Source organism: Periplaneta americana, chromosome 10, assembly GCF_040183065.1.
Source record: "Periplaneta americana isolate PAMFEO1 chromosome 10, P.americana_PAMFEO1_priV1, whole genome shotgun sequence".
Taxonomy (NCBI): Eukaryota; Metazoa; Arthropoda; class Insecta; order Blattodea; family Blattidae; genus Periplaneta; species Periplaneta americana.
This window is the reverse complement of record NC_091126.1, coordinates 175,345,498-175,366,145: the sequence shown is the minus strand read 5'-3', so window position 1 is coordinate 175,366,145 and position 20,648 is coordinate 175,345,498. Positions and strand designations below refer to the sequence as shown.

Here is a 20,648-nt window from a genome sequence, read left to right as displayed (position 1 = left end):
ATCCACCTGCTCCTTCAAGAACGCCGAGTTACTGGCTTACTCTCTCCTCTTACCCCGCAAGGACCATACTCCCCTCGCAGGGATCCTCTCATGGAATTTGGACAGTAGATACTTGACTAAACATAAATATCTATAATTTCATACTTTTGACAGTTACAATATGCCTACGATAGTGATGATATGAATGGAGAAATAGTACAGTATGCTGACAGGTCAAAGGGTAATATCCGCGAAAATCTACCCAAACACATTTCTCCTTAAGCGGCGTTTCCACTTTTGCAACTGCGCATTTATAATAATGAGAGGCAAGCAAATGATGCGCACACCACGTTTCCATAGGTGCACGTCATATTCCAGTGAATGTGGTTAGGATTTTGGATCCAGTCCGAAGAGCCAATATCAACGCTTGATGATGCAGTTGTAGCTGTCACCGCAGTTGTTTTGATTATTGCAGTTGATCGACCACAACGGAAGTGACGAAAAAGACCTTCATTTTGGATGAGAGAGTGTCGCAAAGGAAGGGATGAAACTAGAATCATGATTGAATGTGTGAAGCTGGCCGAAAAATCGCCTGCAAAATTTTACTCCGATGTCACGATCAGATTTTGGAATGATATTACAGTTGATTGGAGCAGAAATAAGTAAAAGCAATACTTTTCTTCGTTAAGTAGTTCCAGTAGCTACCAGACTTGCCGTATGTTTAAGGATTTACCCACTGATGGCAGCTTTCCAAATTTAAGATTCGCTTTCAAAGCGTCAGTTTCTACTATTTCAAGTATTGTAAAAGATGTTTGCCTGGCGATTGTGAAGGCTGTCCAAACTTACTTAAAGATGAGATTGTGTAGCTATTGTGTTACTAAATTAGTTTATTGGTAAAACATAGCAATAAGTAAAAATAAGTAACACAATAAAATAAAAGTATTTTTTCAATCAAACTCCTCTTTTCAGAAGTAGTCTATTAATTAACTCCTTTAAATTATTTATTTTTTATTCGTAAACATATGTTGCGCGTTTAATTCGCTTCGAATTTTTCTCTTGCTACGCTCTTCATTTCCACAGGCGATGTCTCCATCTGTTCATCTTCTTGAAAGAGACAGTACTTCCATCGGCCTGCACCTCTCGCTCCCTCGGCGTGCCTACATACACACGTCAAAACAGACAGTAACGCCACCACTGCTTTTCGGTAATCATTCCTTGCGCGGCCTATAGTTGCCAATGTCTCGCGGGAGACTCGCAATGATCGTGCGCGCACATTTTATCCCTACCTCTTGCCTTTTGCATATCTGCGTAACTGGCAACTGTTGCTTGCCTCTCATTGTTCCTGCGCAGTTGCAAAAGTGGAAACGTCGCTTTAGCGCAAGTTTCTCTTTAGATTCGCCAGGTATCCAGCGTTAAAAATCAACGGTCTAGTACAGGCATGTCAGAAATCAGACACTGAAAGTGCAGTGTATGTGCGCGGAACGCCGGTCTGTGCAGATTGCGTCATTCACGTGTTGGTCTTTCCAGTTCTTAGCGGGAGGGATGTACAAGTATCTATTCTGCATTTCTAGTGTTCAATTAAATTGACATTTGGATATCATAAACATACTTAGCAGAAGGAAAAAACACAATTATTGTCAGTGTCTATATTTGACAATATTTGTAACGCAAGAAACAATAGACTTACTCAGTAACAATTCACAAAGCAGTTGTTTGTAAAGAATCATTTATTTACACGATTTGTATGCAGTATTTGAAGAAAATATAAATATTGCAGTAATTTCGAAACAACAAAAACGAACACAGTATTTCATTTTACATAGTAGGTACTGATTATTTCAAAGTAATACTCTTTCATTGTTCCTCAAGCATTATTGGGAACATTGGTGCAAAAATGTTAAAGAAAATATTTTACTCCCAATTACATGCAATAGGACATTGTGAGGCTTTTACACTGGAATCATTTCCTTGCTGTATATTAATATAAATTCACATTATTATTAATAAATTGAATTTAAATTTATATATAGTTTATTTGGAAAACGTTGAGAGCAAGTATCAGCAAGTTGAGAGCGTTACTGAATTGAGTTAAAAGAGTACTTCACAAGCTGTGAAGCGAGGACATTTTCTTTATGTCAGGTTTAAAGATTTATTAACGTAAGTATATTAAGATAATATAGTAACGTGAGATGGAAAATTCGCCATTATGTATTATTTTTCGAGAAAATTTTTTCGCTTTTCAAATAGTTGCTTTCTTCCTTCCCTTACAACCTCAAGACTCTCATAATATGTATTCTTCACTCAATATTCTCATCACTTATCAGCTTATCAGATAAAAGCTGTATGCCGTCTAACCATTCATGGCTGTGTTAGTACAGACTCCAAAACAACATCATTGTCATGTTTGTCTTGCCGTGAGAGTACTAATTAAGAAATAAGAGCTGGCGGATATCATATTTTGAGAACTTTACTAATCTGATTTAAATTCTCACATTTCATTTTAAAATAATTGTTGGCTGAGGAAAACATCATAACAGTTACGTTATATGATTCGTGATTTTTCTTCTTCGTTATATCTGTGGACTCCTCACTTTATATTCATAACGCATTCACAATCACAGCTCAATGAGCACACCCGTACTGATCTGTGTTACTGAAACCAAAGCTGTTCTGCTACTGCAGGTAATGTACAGCCCTGTCGCGTTCCCCTCCAAGCCGATTCACTTCCTCCAGGTAGGGGAATAGGAACTGCACATTGCACAGAGACCAGTGCACAATGTGCGCGACTGTACATTGTGCAGGGTTTTGACATGCCTGGTCTAGTAGTTGGTCAAAGGTTTTGTCTATGTTTAATCGTAATGGCCTTTCCAATGTGAAATGTAGAGGTGTTACAGGCACGGTCCCTCTGCGAAATTATCGCGCTAAAATACAATGAATAAAATCTGTACTGAAGAGCGTCTGACATTGAACATCATCTTGAAACATATTTTGATAAACTTCGCATCCATGAGTTGCACTTATTAACAGAAATATCTTGGGCGTCTGACCCCGGTGGCCGCTCCGACTGTGTCAAGATGTTACAAGCACCGGGGTCAACGCTTTGAATCCTGTATGGAGTGTAATTGACATGAACTGATGTTGTCCAGAGTCATCCTGACTCACACGCGCACAATGCGTGCGTACTTGCATACTTATTTCTTCTTTTTCTCTTTGACAATGCACCATGCCACGTAATCATGTCGATGTAATGAAGGCAGAGTGAAAAAATTTGGAATGCTCTGCGTTAGTCGTCGGGCAGAGACGAAGCCCCTTTGTCAGCAGGCCGTGTGGTGTGCGGAACAATTGTGGCTGTAATGATGTCTCAGATATGCTGCATGGAGAAACCCTAATCCATGACCTTAAAGTCTACACTCACGCTCAATTAAAAGTTAAGGAATCGGTGTTACTATATGACACTTCCTCATTATGTCTTACGAGTTTCGCAACATTTCGCTTATTTTGTCATGTTGCGGATGATATTCTAGTTCACAGATTCCTCTGATGAACTACATACAGAATATAAATGAAACTGTGTACTGTGCACCGAAATGAGACAAACTTCGTTTTATTGACTGTACAGCAAATGTATTCATAACATAATGTCGAAAGCCATTAATGCATTAGTTTAAATAGGCTACATGTAACTAATTTTGCACAAATTAATATAAAATAACTATTTCTATGTTGTAATAACTTCGATTGTGTTGATCGTGAAGTGTTAACGTTATGGAATTCCTGGCATTCCACTACAGTTTTTTTTATCTTATTTATTAGAACGCAGTTTGTGGATATTAGGGAGAGACAAATATTATGCAAAGGATAAACTAGGTGTACCTCAAGGATCTGTATTGGACCTAATTATTTTTATTGTAATGCTAAAGACATAAGAAAACATATTACTAACTATATTCTAAGATATTTGCATATGATATTTATTTTAATTGTCAAGCTGAATTGAGCTGCCTTGAAATAAATCTGAAACACTAATAAAATATGAAATACATAAGGTTTATATATTATTTTCATAAAGTATATATTATATTTTATAAACTCACCTTCCTGGATCTTTCGGAAGAAGGATGACTCTGACCTCTTTTTCTTACAATTTACAGTACTACAAACGTCTCTTTGTTCCATATTATTATTCCAATTATTGTATTTTAGCCATCTACAGTTATTACAATCGATAACGAACATTTCACAGTTTACACAACAATGCGAAATACAGCACAGTCAATGCCTTTTCGATCTAGACCAGGCCGTAATGTATGTTCGGATTTTCTCTTTCAGTGTATGGAGCTCAGTGAAATATTATATTATAACTTTATTGCGTATCATTGCTAAGTTTTGAGTGTAATGTATCCATAAAATCCGTTTACTTCTTGTTGCATAATATGTTGTAGAAATAATTACAAAACTGTGTTATTTTAGTGTGAAGAGAAGTTTACATGTTAACATAACCTGTTCGCATCAACATTTTAAGTTTAGAATGGAAGCTATTTTCAGGTTTAATAAAAAATAATTTATATTTTGATTTTCATTCAGCACATCTACCTTCCTTAAATGTAGACAGAAAATTTACCATACCACTCCTATGAAATTAGTGTACGTACGATTGTGTTACTTCGTCTCTTAGGTACTAGATAAATACAATAATTCAGTACTCAATTGTAGTATTAAAATACAGACAAATTTAATGTGGGAGTATCATACATGACATTATGCTTAATTATAATATATAATTGCGAATTTAGGAAAATAAGTTACAGTAAACATAACCTATAATTTCGATATGAATGGCAGGGCATTGGAGACCACTAAAATTAGATAGAAAGGGGCAACTGGCGCTGTAAACATAATATATAATTTGAACATATCTAAATATCCGTGCGGTGCAACTGAAAATTATTGAATCGTGCATAAATTAATGTACAAGAATTTCGCAATATTTAATCGAAATAAAGGCAGGTATTACACATAAGAATAACGTAATTTTCACACCAAAAATAATATTACATCTTAATTCGTAAGTGAATTATGTCTGACGTGTCTCCTAATCGTTTTAAATTTTATTAATGCAATTACACTACATTTTAGAGAAATATGCGTTACTCATTATGCATTCCAATTAATTTATATGGTTGAAACGCCGCCCTTCGTGATCGCGTTAAGCGAGTTATATGGTCTGCCTTACGGCCTGTATTAGATCACGATGGCAGTGACACAGTCTATTGTTCCTAGTACTCACAGCGCTCCAAACGGCTAGCAACTATCGCGAGAAATGCGAAAAATCATCCCAAGCTTCGTGACTATAAACTAGACTGTGGGTTTACCAAGCCACGCATTAAAAATGAGGGTCACAAATTGAGTGGTGTTTTCACAAAACTCGTTATCTACATTTTTTTCGATTTTGAGGTTTTAGCGTATCCTTATGTTTTTGGGTCAGGAGAATCCAATGGTGCTATCAGAATTAAGCTAAAGTTGGTAAGTATATCAGTAAATTGATCTTGAAATAAAAGTGATTTTTCAAAACTCGGTATCTACAGTTGTGTATTTTAGAAAAGAGTTGTCTTGAAAAAAAAAAGAAGATTTTGTAGATAACGAGTTTTGTGAAAACGCCCCTCAATTATAAGAACTGTTAATTATACCAAAAACAATTATCTGAGAATTAAATCCTTACACTTAATATGGACATAAACAGTGTATCATGAAAATCTCAAATTTTCAAATTTTTTGGGGTCATGCCCTTTTAACTTAACACTGTCGATAGGATGTCACTGGTACATTAGGATTACTTTGTTTGTTTATTTATTTATTTCAACATTGTGCAAGCACTGTCATGGCGGATTAATACAGTGCACACATCTTATTATAAACAATTAACAAATCTCATCTAGCTCAATCGGTTTTGAAGAAATATCCTGACACAGACGGAGAGAAGAACTTTGTCGGTGTCACGCATTCTAAAGTCATGACAGTAATTTCATTATTTCTCTATAATGACTAAGGAAAAGTGCCATGTTTACGCCATGAATATTTGTTGGACTGCAATACATGTTGGATTGTTTCTTGTGAAATCTTGAAGAGAAGATGTGGAAAGCAATCTGAATACTAAAGTTATGACGTCCGCGTTATCACTTCTTAGATGTTCGTATTATCTTGCCGATAACAAATATGTCCACAAAGCACCTGAAGGAAATATTTCACAGAAATCTACGTAAATGTTATAGTATTCCACGTTACCAGAAAATTGGCAATGTAGAATAATTTATTTCGAGGACAAATGCTGCAAATTCCTACCCATGTTCCGGTATTAGACGATACTTCTCCACTTCTGTAATAGTGCATCGTATTCGTTTTAATATATTTAGGAACGAGTTTTGACAAACCATATTATCAATATTTTAACTTAAACATTTTTGGTCCATTGTACTACTCCCAGGATAGGCACATTTATCAGTGACGATGATTACCAAAGTTACAAAGTTCGTACCGAAACTGTTAAGTTGTGTGAGATTTGACTATATATCTACCAAATGAAGAGTAGTGACGCAGCTTGTAACGTCATGAAACCAGCAAAACAAACACGTACAGTCGGGTGGTAACCAAACTTATATTTGTGCCAATGATCCAGGACCTTAAAATAAGAAACAGGATCTAATAATAATAATAATAATAATAATAATAATAATAATAATAATAATAATAATAATAATAATAATAATATAGCTATGCTGCAACTAATAATAATGTACATTTTCAGTTTATCAAAAGAAGTATCCTTCTGTGTTCATAGAAACAATACTTGTAGCATACACCGAAAATGTTCGTTCCCGTCATAAGACCCAACGGGAGCGAATCTGAAATATGATGCAATATTACTTACTGTACCACGAAGTGAACAACAGCTTTGTGAATCTAATAATTCATTTTCATATATGACACGTCACATTAAAACCATAATTCGTTTGAAGAACACTTTCCTTTTTTGCTTTAATAACTATTAGGACTTCTGCGGATTAGTATAACTTATAATATACAATATGCCACTCCTCAGAAATATATATATATATAATATGTGTATAGGTATATTTATTTGAACAATAATTATTATTCCACATGTAGCGGCGTCATTTTTGAACAGATATTGAAACATACCAACATTATTTCGTAGCAGTGTTCCTGAAGTAGTATTCATTTTGTAGATTATATTTCCAATTTACATAATTTCCAGTAAAATTTTTCTCCATTTGTTCATATATATGATTACCAGCAAATCTTAAATTATTGCATTCAGCTTCGTGTGATTGGAAGATTTAAATTCTGCCATGTTAAAAACCGCTCACTAAACTACACAACTCCACTGCAAACGTTAGCATTTAATGAAACTGCTTCTCTACTATGCATATTGCTGCAATGTAGTTACGAAAGTCATCCATCCACACTTGTGGATATACTGCGTATATGTACAAGACAGCTAGTGCAATAGAGCTGGCGTGATCTACTGTCTGTGTGACTGCCCTCAACCTGAAAACTGTATTTTGGTACGAACTTCCTAGGACTAGCACTCATACCAGGCGACTGTGCTTGAAGCTCGCTGTATATGGTGCGTGCAGGCACCCGACATGCCTCCGTACGACTTCGAGTCGAGATCGGAGAAGTGTGATCAGTATGATGAAATTGTGATGTGTTGATGGAATGGTATCAATAATTAAATTGGGGGAAAATTAGGAAAACTTTCAAGAACTGCCCCATTTGCGGTATGTTGCGAAGAAGTGTGACTTTTATAGTTCTCATCCATATTCTGTTTATGCCTTATTCTTTTTTTTTATCGCTTTATCGTGAACTTCAACTGTTTCTTACTTTATTATACCAATATAAATAGAAAGATTTGCAATAATGTAAATATTTATTTACGTAGATATATTAACAAGGAATAATCGCTTCTAGAATTCTTGCGAGTATATAATGAATCACGCTTCAGATTTGAAAGTATTCAAAACAAAACTTCGTCTTCAGGAGAAGTTAATCCGCAAAGAGTAATTATTGATTGGTCTAGGAAAACCGATTCTGTGGATATTTCTTAGAGCCCCTCCCTCGGGGACAATTTTTACATGGCGTAGTCATGACACGGCAACCTCCTGCTGCATTTTACCCTTTAAGGAAGCCACTCTAAAATTATCTCCTACCTTCTTGGACTAGGTTTGAACGCGTGAACTGGGATCCAATTGACACAACAATTTTTAGATCTCCATGTGTCATTACAAAAATAATATTAGGATATGAGGCTGATAAAACCTTCCCTAGAGGATTTATTCATTACGAATTTTGCTTCATGTATTCGGAATGGATTTCTGGCCACGATGGTACAATAGAAAATAACATTTGTATTAAATATATGGATCAAACTCTTTTCAGAAAATTTAGCTATACTATGTACCACTGAATACTCTTTTTTGCAATTATACTATCTGAATGTGACTGTACATAACGTTTTTTAGTGCTATGCTATTGTAGTGTACTATAATTAGCTTCAATTAAATGTTATTGTTTTTTCTTGCAGGGTGGATTTGCACGGGTACATGAACTTATTGATCTCACTACCAACACTGTGTACGCCGGCAAGATCATCCCCAAGAACAGAATCACAAAAAGACATCACATGCAAAAGGTGAGAGAAATTTGTACTTATGAAGTCTATACAAGTTTTATAATCACTCATGTACAGTAGAGTTCTTTCGCTGAGGTTCATCTAATGACGTATTTACATATATTAACTACCATTAATTCCCTTGACACGTCAGTGAAGTTAAAATGATGTCAACATCTATTGATACTAAAATTACCGGAATTGATTGCAAAAAGTAATTAAAGGAAAAATACGCATCATAGAGCAGTTTCTGCGTTAGAAACGTGTAGCGTTAAATGTGTGGTGTTTTAATAGATGAGGGTATTTATTGCGAAATCGGAGGTTCATAACTTCGATAGTAGCCTACATCTGAAATTTGTGCTGGATGTCACACATCTTTCACCACTTTAACATAGCATTATTATTAGGGACCGGATTTTTATGTAATATCAAGGTGTGAAATATGTACATATTTATGTAAGAAAAATAAGCTAAATATGTACCAAAATATGTAAAATCATGAAAATATTTAATATCAATATCTGACAGGTATAGGATAGTTAAGACTATCCAGTTGTGATTTCATAGAACACCCGACTTTTTTTTACCGCACACTTGACACATTACTATTTTTCCATCTGTAGGGAAAGCTTCGTCCATTGCAATCCATGATTTTATTTTTGTCGTTAGGGTTGAAGATACAGGGGCCATTTTAGTTAGTTAAAAGCAATAGATAAACTCGCACTTTATACTGTAAGTACTAAAACTAGAGAACTGAGTGAAGTGAATGACATAGCAGTAATGAAAGCACTGTTTCGCTTTACTGGACTAGGAGAAAATAAGAGGAGATGTGGGACACATGCATTTTAGCTGCTCCCTGTAAAAAACAAGTACCTACTAAATCTCAAACTATAGGCATTTACAAACTGTTGTTTGAAAAGTGACATTCCTGCCTCATTCAGAAGGGTAAGATTATTCCAGCCGAGAACCATACTTTATAATTACTCAGAAAATCCCATTTCCGTATAGGTCTACTAAATTTAAAATAGAGGTCAAGCAATAACCTGAAAGTCTCATGTCAGACATGACACGGGTTTTCCCTGGAAGAATTAGGATGAAGGTGGGTAAGGTTGCAAATTGCAAGGGAACGGCTTGTTAAGACGTGTGCAGAGCAATTATAGTTCGAGACAAATCATGTCGTCCTCGTCCCATCCACCGCATGGAGGCAACGCTGTTTTCTGAGTGATTTTTACAATACAAGGTAGTTGTATGAGAAAGGTTGCCTTTTGTTCACTCATATTTACAGTGGGCGGTATGGGGTGAGTGCCTCTATTACTTCCTGGAACTAAGGGCGTTATGTTTCGTCCCGAAATATATCCTTTCTTAGGTAAGTAAAGAGGCTTATTAAATCTGTGTATTTCAAATTGTAAACTTCCCCAGCAGAAGTGTTTTTTTCTTTCAGAGAAGTAAAAATGAATAAAACCCCTAAATATGTAAATTTAAGTAATACCAAGCCATAATATGTAATGTGGGTTAAATATGTAAAAAAAATGTAGTATCATAGTATCAAATTTTAATATATTAATGGCAATTACAAGATTCGTAAAGATTTGTTATTTATATACGGTTAGGTTCAAAGAAATATAATATGTAATTGCATAAAAATCCGGCCCCTAATTATTATACGTAGAAACAACACAGTCACTGAACTCCGCCACCAGGAGCAGGAGCGCTCCTCCATGTACAGTACACCTACGCCGATTCGATAGTCGTAAGGTACGGATAAATAGCTGTATCAGGATAGGCGTCCTTGGTCCCTGCGTTTGGTTTACAAGCATTAACTAGTTGTCGCGTGTCCCTAGCCGACAGTATTTAAAAATTATGGGTTTATTTAGCGACGCTCGCAACTGCAGAGGTTATATCAGCGTCTCCGGTGTGCCGGAATTTTGTCACGCAGGAGTTCTTTTACATGCCAGTAAATCTACTGACATGAGCCTGTCGCATTTAAACATACTTAAATGTCATCGACCTGGGCCATGACCGAACCCGCAACCTCGAGCGTAGAAGGCCAGCGCTATACCAACTACGCTACCGAGGCCGACCAGATAGTAGTGACGTATATTCAGTTCCTATCGGCTGTACTGTCCATTCACTGATATGGAGCGCACTTCCCAGCAGGTGGAATTTTAGGTAATGGAAGGGGGTAGTGTTTAGATAAAGGTGATAATACCAGCGAAAGAGTCCAGGATCCAACGCCGAAAGTTACCCAGCATTTGCTCTTATTGGGTTGAGGGAAAACCCCGTAGAAAACCTCAACCAGGTAACTTGTCCCAACCAAGATTTGAACACGGGTCTGCTCGTTTCACAGTCAGACATACTAACAGTTACTCCACAGCGGTGGCTCGGTTAGTGTTCTAGCTTAGTTTTTCGAGGGGTCTGGAGCGTGAGTCGAGAGACAATAGTCGTAAGAAAGAATTACCACCATGCTTTGGGATTTTGTGCTGTAGAAATTACATTTGATAGCTGATGGATTTAGGAAGTCTTCCTAAGTTTTTCTTGCCAGTGAGTTTATACTGCCAAAAGTTAATATATGATAATCTGAAACTGCTAGTCATATTCATATAGTCAGTTCATTTGCCTCTGCTTTTCTCAATTTTCATTTATATATATATATATATATATATATATATATATATATATATATACTTATTTATTTAGTTACTTGCTTAGTTACTTACTTAGTTACTTATTTATTTATTTTGCTAACTTTATATGCAAGAACACATTTAAGGAGTTTCACTTCGGCTGCCTGAAATGTTACTTTATCCCTCTCTTTCATAAATAAGTCTCACTTCCTTATATCCGAGTTGTAAATTCATACATTTCGAGAATAATTGTCTCACCCCTTACTTTATTATTTACGGGTCCTGTGATGGCACCAATTAACGAATTAAATTTGTCATATTTCCTATTTTTTATCATAATTTCTGAAATGTGAAGCAGTAACACAGTTTTAAATCTTCTGCTATAATTTTATATTTTACAGTTCCAATAAAAACAACCGATCGAGGGTCGCGATATTACATGGAGTCGGTTTACTGAGTTGTATACACAGCAGGTTGGCTGCACGTTTACAAATTCCGCATGGAAGCAAAACACCCAACCGAACCATCACGGTCGACCGGTAGTTCCAACCTTAGGTTGAAAACTGTCTTTGATCGACAGTAGGCACTATGGAAATGTTAAACTGCCTGATGCCACATCGCTTGATTAGTGAACCTAGTACAGCCATTTCCAACTGGTCAACCTGTGACGACCGACCGAGTGAAGCTTCAACCGAACGGTTATGAATATTCGACTCCATGCGCTCGAGCGAATCATTACCCTGCTGTCTTCTTCACAACCGAAGGATGATTAGTGAGCTTCGGTCGGTCGTTTTCATTATAATGCAGAGGTCTTCTGCCAGGAGACCGTCTATCTTTCATTTGTTTTTTCTCTGCCTTTCTAGAAGAGTTCCGCCTCAAATTCTGCTCCTTTGTCATTCTCTCTAGGAATCTCGGTGAACATTACAAATCCCATTTCGTACGTTTCTGCCACTGTCCGAGGTGGTTTCTACCTTCAACCAGAAGGGTAGACGCTGAGTTGTCTCGCTTGAATTGGGCTAGGTTTAAAGTGCATATAATGACATGCATACTTACTGACTTATGCCTCATTGTCGCCCACACGCAAGCCCGCCATCGGTCCCTATCCTGAGCAAGATTAATCCAGTCCCTACCGTCATATCACAGTCTAGCATATACAGTCGCGAAGCTGAATACGTAGTAAATATGCAAACATTAGCCTAGATAGTTGCTCACCACTAGGATCGCTAATATCGCCTCATTACAGGCAATGCAAAATAGTACCGTCACAGTCTATTGTTTCTAGCACCCTCAAAACTCAAGCTTCGTGACTGTATATAGTAGACTGTGGTCATATCCTATCTCCCTCAAATCCATTTTATTGTCCTCCCATTACGTCTCGGCCTCCCCAAAGGTCTTTTTCCTTTCGGCCTCCCAACTAACACTCTATATGTTTTTCTTGATTCGACCATACGTGCTACATGCCCTGCCCATCTCAAACGTCTGGATTTAATGTTCCTAATTATGTCGGGTGGAGAATACAATGCGTGCAGTTCTGCGTTGTATAACTCTCTCAATTCTGCTGTAACTTCGTCCCTCTTATCCCCAAATATTTTTCTAAGCACCTTTTTCCGAGGCTTATTTTGGGGTTTCGTAACAAGCTGTTTTTTTACGGTGATGGGTTGCTAGCCCTTCGCCCAACCCCCAAGCAGGAGGACCACCCCTTATCGGCTGTTCGCGACTGCTTGTTCAATATATTCGCAGCTACCCTCCATATCTGGAGGCCGCCGTCTCTATACGCACTCTGAGGACGTGCCATACCGTGGTGATATGGACGCACAATACATGGATAATGACATGCATAAAATATTTTAATGAACTAATAGAATGGAAAATTAATGAAGTCTCTAAATTTTAATAAAATTTAAACACATGACACTTTCTCCGCGCTCCAGTATCACTAAATACTGTTTGTTTAATCCGTGACAAAACATTGATTTTTTCTTCCGGAATGTTGTAAAAGAAATCCATACTTTCCTCTGTTGATACGAAAGGCGCTGAATAGTGTGTATGTGTTCTTCTGGAAGAGTGGAGAACGACGATCCCTTAATACCAACGCATTCGGTTGAAGCGATCGAGCGGAAACTTCGATGGAAGTGAAGTTGTGCATTTAAGAATTCCATTCAGGAGATTGTGCTGCTCGTTACACGTTCAGCGTGGAATAACCACGTCAGGTATGAGGGAGAGATCGAATAGAATCTAAGGAAAATGGGGAGAAAAACATCTTCAAAAGTGTATTAAACTCAGCTTTTGTGTACCATTTTGCTATAATTTTACATCAAACATGCTTGATACGCGCCTCAAGATCCCCACATTTCATCAGCTCGAAATTCAGATTAACCCTCGGTAGCTCAGAGGTAAAGAGATGGATTCGTGATACGAGTTTGCGTTCGGGCATGGGTTCCAGTCCGACTTGGGCTCATTACCTGGTTGTGATGTTTCCGAGGATTTCCCCAAATGTAAGGCGAATGACATCTAGTCTTGTTGAGAATCCCCTGTTTAATAGCACCAAAATATCTCGCTATAACCAATTCTACAGGCAGTATTAAACCTTGCAGTTGAGACAGCGTCATGGAATAACCGGTAAAAAATTATACTGTATTCCTATTGACAGATATGTTAGGCGGCGGTTACAAACCTGTAGTCCAGGGATCCGCGGAACCAAGGTCCGTTTTCAAACGACATTTTAAGTGAGTTTAAATTTATCGCGTTCTCTGATTTTTATCAGCTTTACTAGAATAATTTTGTTTATCTCAGACTTAACCACTTCCCTGATTAACCCGAGTTAACTCGGGTTGCTAACTTGTGTCAAAATTTATTAACCCGAGTTAACTCGTTTGAGTTCCATTTTCGCTGCTAAGGATTATTCTCCCTACTATATACGTTTCCATTCTTTCATTAACCTTTTCCTCACTAGATGACTACAGAAGTTAGTGATATTGCTATATCTGGTGGTGTTTTTTGTACTTCTTTCTTGCGAGTGGAATTCTATGCTCATATAGCATTCACACACAGTAGTGAGTAGATGCTAGTTAGTTTTGGCGGTTTCTGTTTGTGTTTAGTGGTTTTTGTACTGTTTTGTGTAAATATGGATCAAGTTAGTGATTCCGAAACTTTTGATCAGGAATATATTCCTGTAGAAGATTAGGAAATGATACATCGGTATCAGAAGACGAAGTTATAGACCAACAAACAAATTCAGATCAGTTGATGTCGCGTCTTTTCAACAGTGGTTTGAATAGAAGACATCTGGCACCACTTCTTCTGCACCTCCGAGGTCCACATTTCCTAAAATTTTAACATTGTTTCTGATAACGATAATTCTCAATTTTTTTAAATTATTCTTTGATAATGACCTCATCAACATTATATTCGAGGAGACGATTCGGCATGCTAATAAGTGTTCACAGGTGGCGGCCTACTACAGACTCTGAAATACGTGTACTTTTGGGCATAGAGATACTGCAGAGCATTACAGTAGTCACAAACCTGAAGAACAGATGTACTGGTACAAATATTCAATGACTGCTACACCATTCTTCCCAAAACTCTCTCATATAGGAGAGCAGATACTACTGTCCGGAATGCAATCTGCCACTGTGCGTAATACCTGCTTTCGAGTCTATCACACGACAAGCAACATTTAACGCCTTGATAACAGCACTGGTATTGTACCTCATAAATTAATCCATAAAAAAAAACATAAGTTGGTAAATAGTTCAGGAGAAAATCAGTGAGAGAACTACCAGAGCTGGAATCAAGGTGCACGAGATAACTCGGGATAATAATTCAGGTATGAATGTATGTCTATTTCATAGTGATTTTTTAGGTATGTAAGAAAATTAGTGCTGTACAGTGATTCTGCAATATTAAATGACCTCTATACGAAAATAAAAAAAATATGACACTTTTTTTCACGAAACTGGTAAAATATATAGTAAGGGAAGAGATTAAGAGACAGTTTTATAGGAATGAGTTCGTCTGAGTGACTCACAATGGCGAAGCTAAGGTGTAAATACTGGGCTAAAAAAAATCTGTTTACCGTATATAGTAGATACTTCTCGGCTTTTCTATGAATATATTTTTTGTGACACAGACCCACAAGAAGATGATGACCACTCATTTTCATTCCCAAACAATACAGATATAACAAATTAAGTTATTTGTCTCAGACCCTGTTAGCCAAGGATATTTCTAATACCACGAAAATTGAAAATTTCTATTTTGTCTTTCTCCTTCCGATATTGTAATATGTGAATATAGTGTCGAGTTCCTACGTCCAACTGAAACTGTTTCTATTTCAATCTACAAAAAAAAATAATGACCTCAATGTTCTCTTAGTATTAGCTATTTTACACAAAATTAATATGCAAAACACACACACACACACACACGCGCATGCACCTTTTCTTAAACTAACGCTCAACAAGAGAGTGCATTCATAGAACACCAATATAGCGCGACGTATTATTGTGACGGTAGGCTACAAGACTAGTCTCGTTTAGCACGAAGATGTAGCGAATCGATACCGCCTCCTCGGTTCCTCCTCAAGCTTACGAGTCAGTGTGGTAGCCATGGCCTTAGAGGCTTGTGACCCACAAGACTCTCCTCGCACTGAACTCTCGGATCCTAGAATGACTGCCAACCGTGAACTTAATATGTGGAAAGATCGGAGTTAAACCAAGTGTTACGAAATATCGTTATTACGAACTTAAAGGCCTAATGTTAGTATACTTCGTTCCGTAATATTTGACAGGAGAAGTATACACTACCGTCAGAGGAAGAGAGAAGTATAATTGCTATTCAACCAATGACAGAGGTCTCATTCCACCCTTGCTTTGAAGTTAGGCGGAGGCAGAACGCTTCAGGTCGCCCAACTTCAAGTCAAACATGGAATGAGACCTCTGTGATTGGTTGAACTGCAATTGTACTCTGCCAGCAATGTTTACATTTCCTGTCAGACATTATGGATCGAAGTATAGAGCTCGATGCCTAGTTAAAATAATAATAATAATAATAATAATAATAATAATAATAATAATAATAATAATAATAATAATTCTTTATTTATACTGGCAGAGTTAAGGCCATAGGGCCTTCTTTTACACTCTACCAGGTCACAAAGTATACAAGCAGTTACAATTTAACAAAAAGTTAAAGAAGAGAATACTAACATATTACAAAAAAAGAAATATAATAATAATAATAATAATAATAGTAATAATAATAATATAATAATAATAATAATAGCAATAGCATAATAAAATCGACACTAAACAACATGAAAATAATACAATAATAGAAAAAAGAAAGTAAAATACATTGGAATATAGTAAAAGCAACTCATTTAGTACAAATGGTAATGCTGGGTAACTTTGGGTGCTGGTCCCCGGACTCATTTCACCGGCATTATCACCTTCATTTCATTCAGACGCTAAATAACCTGAGATGTTGATACAGCGTCGTAAAATAACCCAATAAAATAAAAAAGAACAAAATACAAATGGTTAATATGGAAAACGTAAGGTAGTATATAACAAAATGGAATGTAATAAAATAATAATAAAAAAGAAAATAAATACTAATATTAAATAAAATTCACAATAAAAAGGCTATGATAATAAATTCATCGGCTGATAAAGAGAACAAAAAGGGGAAAGGACGGAAAGAAATATATAGCCTATATATTTCCAAACTATCGCAGAGAAAAGGGCTTATAACTGAAAGGAATCTGAATTGAAAAAGTGCAATTTTAATTTATTTTTGAAACTAGACAATGTTCGACAGTCTCTATGACATGTTGTGGTAGAGAGTTCCAGAGATGAGCTGCAGAGACCCTGAAAGAAGAAGAGTAGTTAAGTAGAGTACATACATTAGTTAAAATGGGCCCTTTTATAATACATATAAGGCTCCCTTCTCTAAGGATAGGAAGAGTGAGTACTCAGTATTATTAGCAGGGCGAAGTATTTTGCAATATTTTAAAACCCATTGTTTGCGTTTTACTGTTATACGAATTGACAGGTTGACTTGAACACATGACTTGCAAATACGGCTGAAAGAAAAACAACTGTATTGACATTTATTAGGCCTATAGTTAAAATTGCCTAAAGTATGGGAAGCAACGTGAATTTCGTCATTTGTGTATTTCTCCTGCATTAGTTTTATCGAAGCAATGATTAATTAACACTGGAGCTGCTCGGGAAAGCAGAGCTATTAGATCCCGGAGTTTAATTTGCAGTCATAAAATCGCCAAGCTTCAACTGTGACGGTAATGGCCAGTGATTTTATGGCACCAGTATATACTTTGTTTCATGTATCATTAAGCCTCCTTTCAATATAAGCGATTGTGAAGTTGTAAAATAGTTCCCTATCTCATTTCCGTCTCTTAAGTGCATGGTCTTCGCACACTTCGGTGTTATAAATCACACGACGATTACGTGGAACACGGTTTTACTTCCTGAAGAAGACCTGAGTCCAAAAGTTGGCGTATTAAATTTCATTTCCTATCTTATTCCAGTATTCAAATATGTTCGAGAGCGTTTTCTTCATTACAAGAATAAAACCTTGGATTTCATTCATTGACCGAAGCTTATAATTAGACTTCGTGGAATTGCCACGAGAATCGCCAGGTTTACTGCGCACGCGGTATAGACTGTATGAGAAGGGGCCGTGCAAAGGATGGAGTATGCCTCCGTTGTAAACACTGAGCAGTATACTGCGGTTACAATAAAACCTGTATCCTGCATTCAAGAAATATAATGAATGATCATTGAATTAGGAAATGTCTAAACATGTAAATACACAAATATTTTATAGTGAGATATATTAACTCTTAAAATTTAATGTAAGATACTCACATAATCCTTTAATATGTGCATTGCAGTGAAGAGTTACGTACATTTTGAGTGACTGCAAAGTATCCTCCTCCGATGGTCACTTAAACAGTTTTTATTTTGGGAAAATCTACGTTCAACATCACACGATGTAATACGTACAATTTGAAGAACGGAAAGTCGCTACTTTTTAGTACACCAACTTCAGATATCTTGTCGTGATCTGATGGTACATCATTTATAATACGAAGTTGTGAATATGCAGTATTTTTAGCAATATTGTTTCTCAACTTACAGTTCACTTTTTCTGAAATTAGTGAATTGTTATTTTGGATAACGATTTGTGATACTTTATCCACTATATTAAGGGCTTCTGAGAGTTGTAGTTTAGACGATTCCAACAGGATGATGCTTTTGGACACGATTTTAAAATTAGAATCAATGAACAGAATATCTTCCAATAGCTGTTCAGAAGGCAATGATTTTACAGTTGCAACAGCGGAACTGTCTGTGCTATCCAACGCATCAATTACCGCCAATATTTTGCCGTATTGTTCTGCATAATAATTAACAGCATCCAACCACGTTCCCCAATGGGTCAAGACTGGCTGCGGGGGTAAGGGTATTCCAGGGGCAATTATTTGGAACAGCAACACTCTCATTGTAGTATGTTTGATTGAATTCTTGTCTGCACTGAACAAATGTTAAGCTTTGACTATTCGAACCACAGTAATGCAAAAACAAATGCTTATACATGTATACATTAGCTATAGCTGCTCTATCTATTTGGACCGGTCACAACTCTTAACATGAACTGCTTATACTACGAGACCGGGCTGTCTCTCACCTCCTCTATACTACGTACATCGGCAACCTGATTACATGCTGCGTGTGGCAATTCAACGAAGTCTACTTATAATATAATTTTAACATAATTTCTCTAGTGTATTGGCGAAGAAAAACATATTTTGAGAATGTTCAGGAACGTGAATTTTGTGCTACAGAAGAGTATTTCTTTTAGACATCTATACTAATAATAAATCTGTAGCCAAAATTTTTCTGGTAATTTTCGATTTTCAAAAAATAATTGGTGTTAACATGTATAACAATTTTTGTTTGTAGCTGTTGAGAAATTTTATATTTTATAAATAGCTTTCCCAATGACGGGACTGCCTCACTGGACAAAGCATAATAAACATATTGAGAGAAAACAAAAACAGACCATAAAAGAGAAAGGAGGGGAACGAACAAAAGGGAAAAGTAAGTACAGGAAAGATAATAGCATGCATAACAGGCCTAAACATAGTAAACAAACAGATTAGATATTCGAGCAAAATTCTCCCGTTTAAAGAAACAAAGTACAGATGATATTTTAAAATGGCAAGTGATGCTCTGATAGCGGCAAGGGAAACATCACGAATGAAGTCGTTGTTCAGCTGGAACTTCTTGCTGAAACTGACAAAGAGGCGAGGTATTGTGCCCCTAGCGCCAACCATTAGCCCAACTACTTCAATGGAGGTGAGGTGGTATTTCTCCAAATAGAATGGAACTGTGGGCTCATAAATTCTGCATTTTTCTGCCTGGACATCAGCGGGCTGTTGTTCCTGTGCCTCGAACCTGACTGTCGGGTCGATAATGTAGGCGGATGTAGAGCCTGGTGGAATGGCAAGCATGTCAATTCGCCGACAGGATCCCTCTTGAGAGATGCCATGGACTTCTTCTTGCACAGTGAGACCTTTCTTCCTCAAGGCTTCGGCAATCATGGACCTGATTCTGTGATGTCTAGAGTTCCGCAGTGTCTCGCTGAAAGGACAGGCACCCAAAACGTGGCCAAGTGTTTCAATCTCACTGACGCAACGACGACAGTGGTGTCCGTCTCGGTACCTTCCTGGTATAGCACGCAGCGGACAAACATTAGCTGTCATTTTAAGAGCTTGTCTCCATTCACTGCTAGTGAGGCGATCAGGTTGTCGGATCCATTTATTGGCGGGAGCAAACTCCTGTCTGTCTATCTGTCTATCTGGATGTTTGTTACCTTTTTATGCGATAATGGCTGAACCGATTTACATGAAAATTGAAATATAAATTAAGTTCGTTGTAACTTAGATTTTAGGCTATATGGCATTCAAAATACTTTATTTAAAAGGGGAGTTATAAGGGGGCTTGAATTAAATCGAAATATCTCCCTTATTAATTTTCATGAAAAAATGTTACATAACAAAAGTTTCTTTAAAAATGATTTCCGATAAGTTTAATTCCAAGCAAAATTTTGATGGGACCAAATTGCACCAAAAACGATGTTCTCTGAACCAAAGTATCACATTTTAATTATTTGCATGTAATAACAATTAAGAAATATATTAAAGGAATAATCATTGCACTAAATGAGTGGTCTCTTGACCAAAATGATCGCATTTTAATTATTTAAATATAATTTAAATTAAGTGACATATTAAACGATTTATCCTTCTATCAAACACGAATGTT

At 36.7% G+C, this 20,648-nt stretch overlaps 1 protein-coding gene across 2 annotated transcripts in view; it reads left to right on the top strand.

Annotated features, from left to right (window-relative positions):
• Window positions 1–20,648, top strand: part of LOC138708176 (serine/threonine-protein kinase PLK1-like) — a 368,265-nt gene that overhangs the window by 138,074 nt on the left and 209,543 nt on the right. For both annotated transcript variants that reach the window (XM_069838442.1, XM_069838440.1), the window contains exon 2: window positions 8,582–8,689. In XM_069838442.1, coding sequence (XP_069694543.1) covers window positions 8,582–8,689 — 108 coding nt within the window. The remainder of the gene's footprint in view (window positions 1–8,581; window positions 8,690–20,648) is intronic.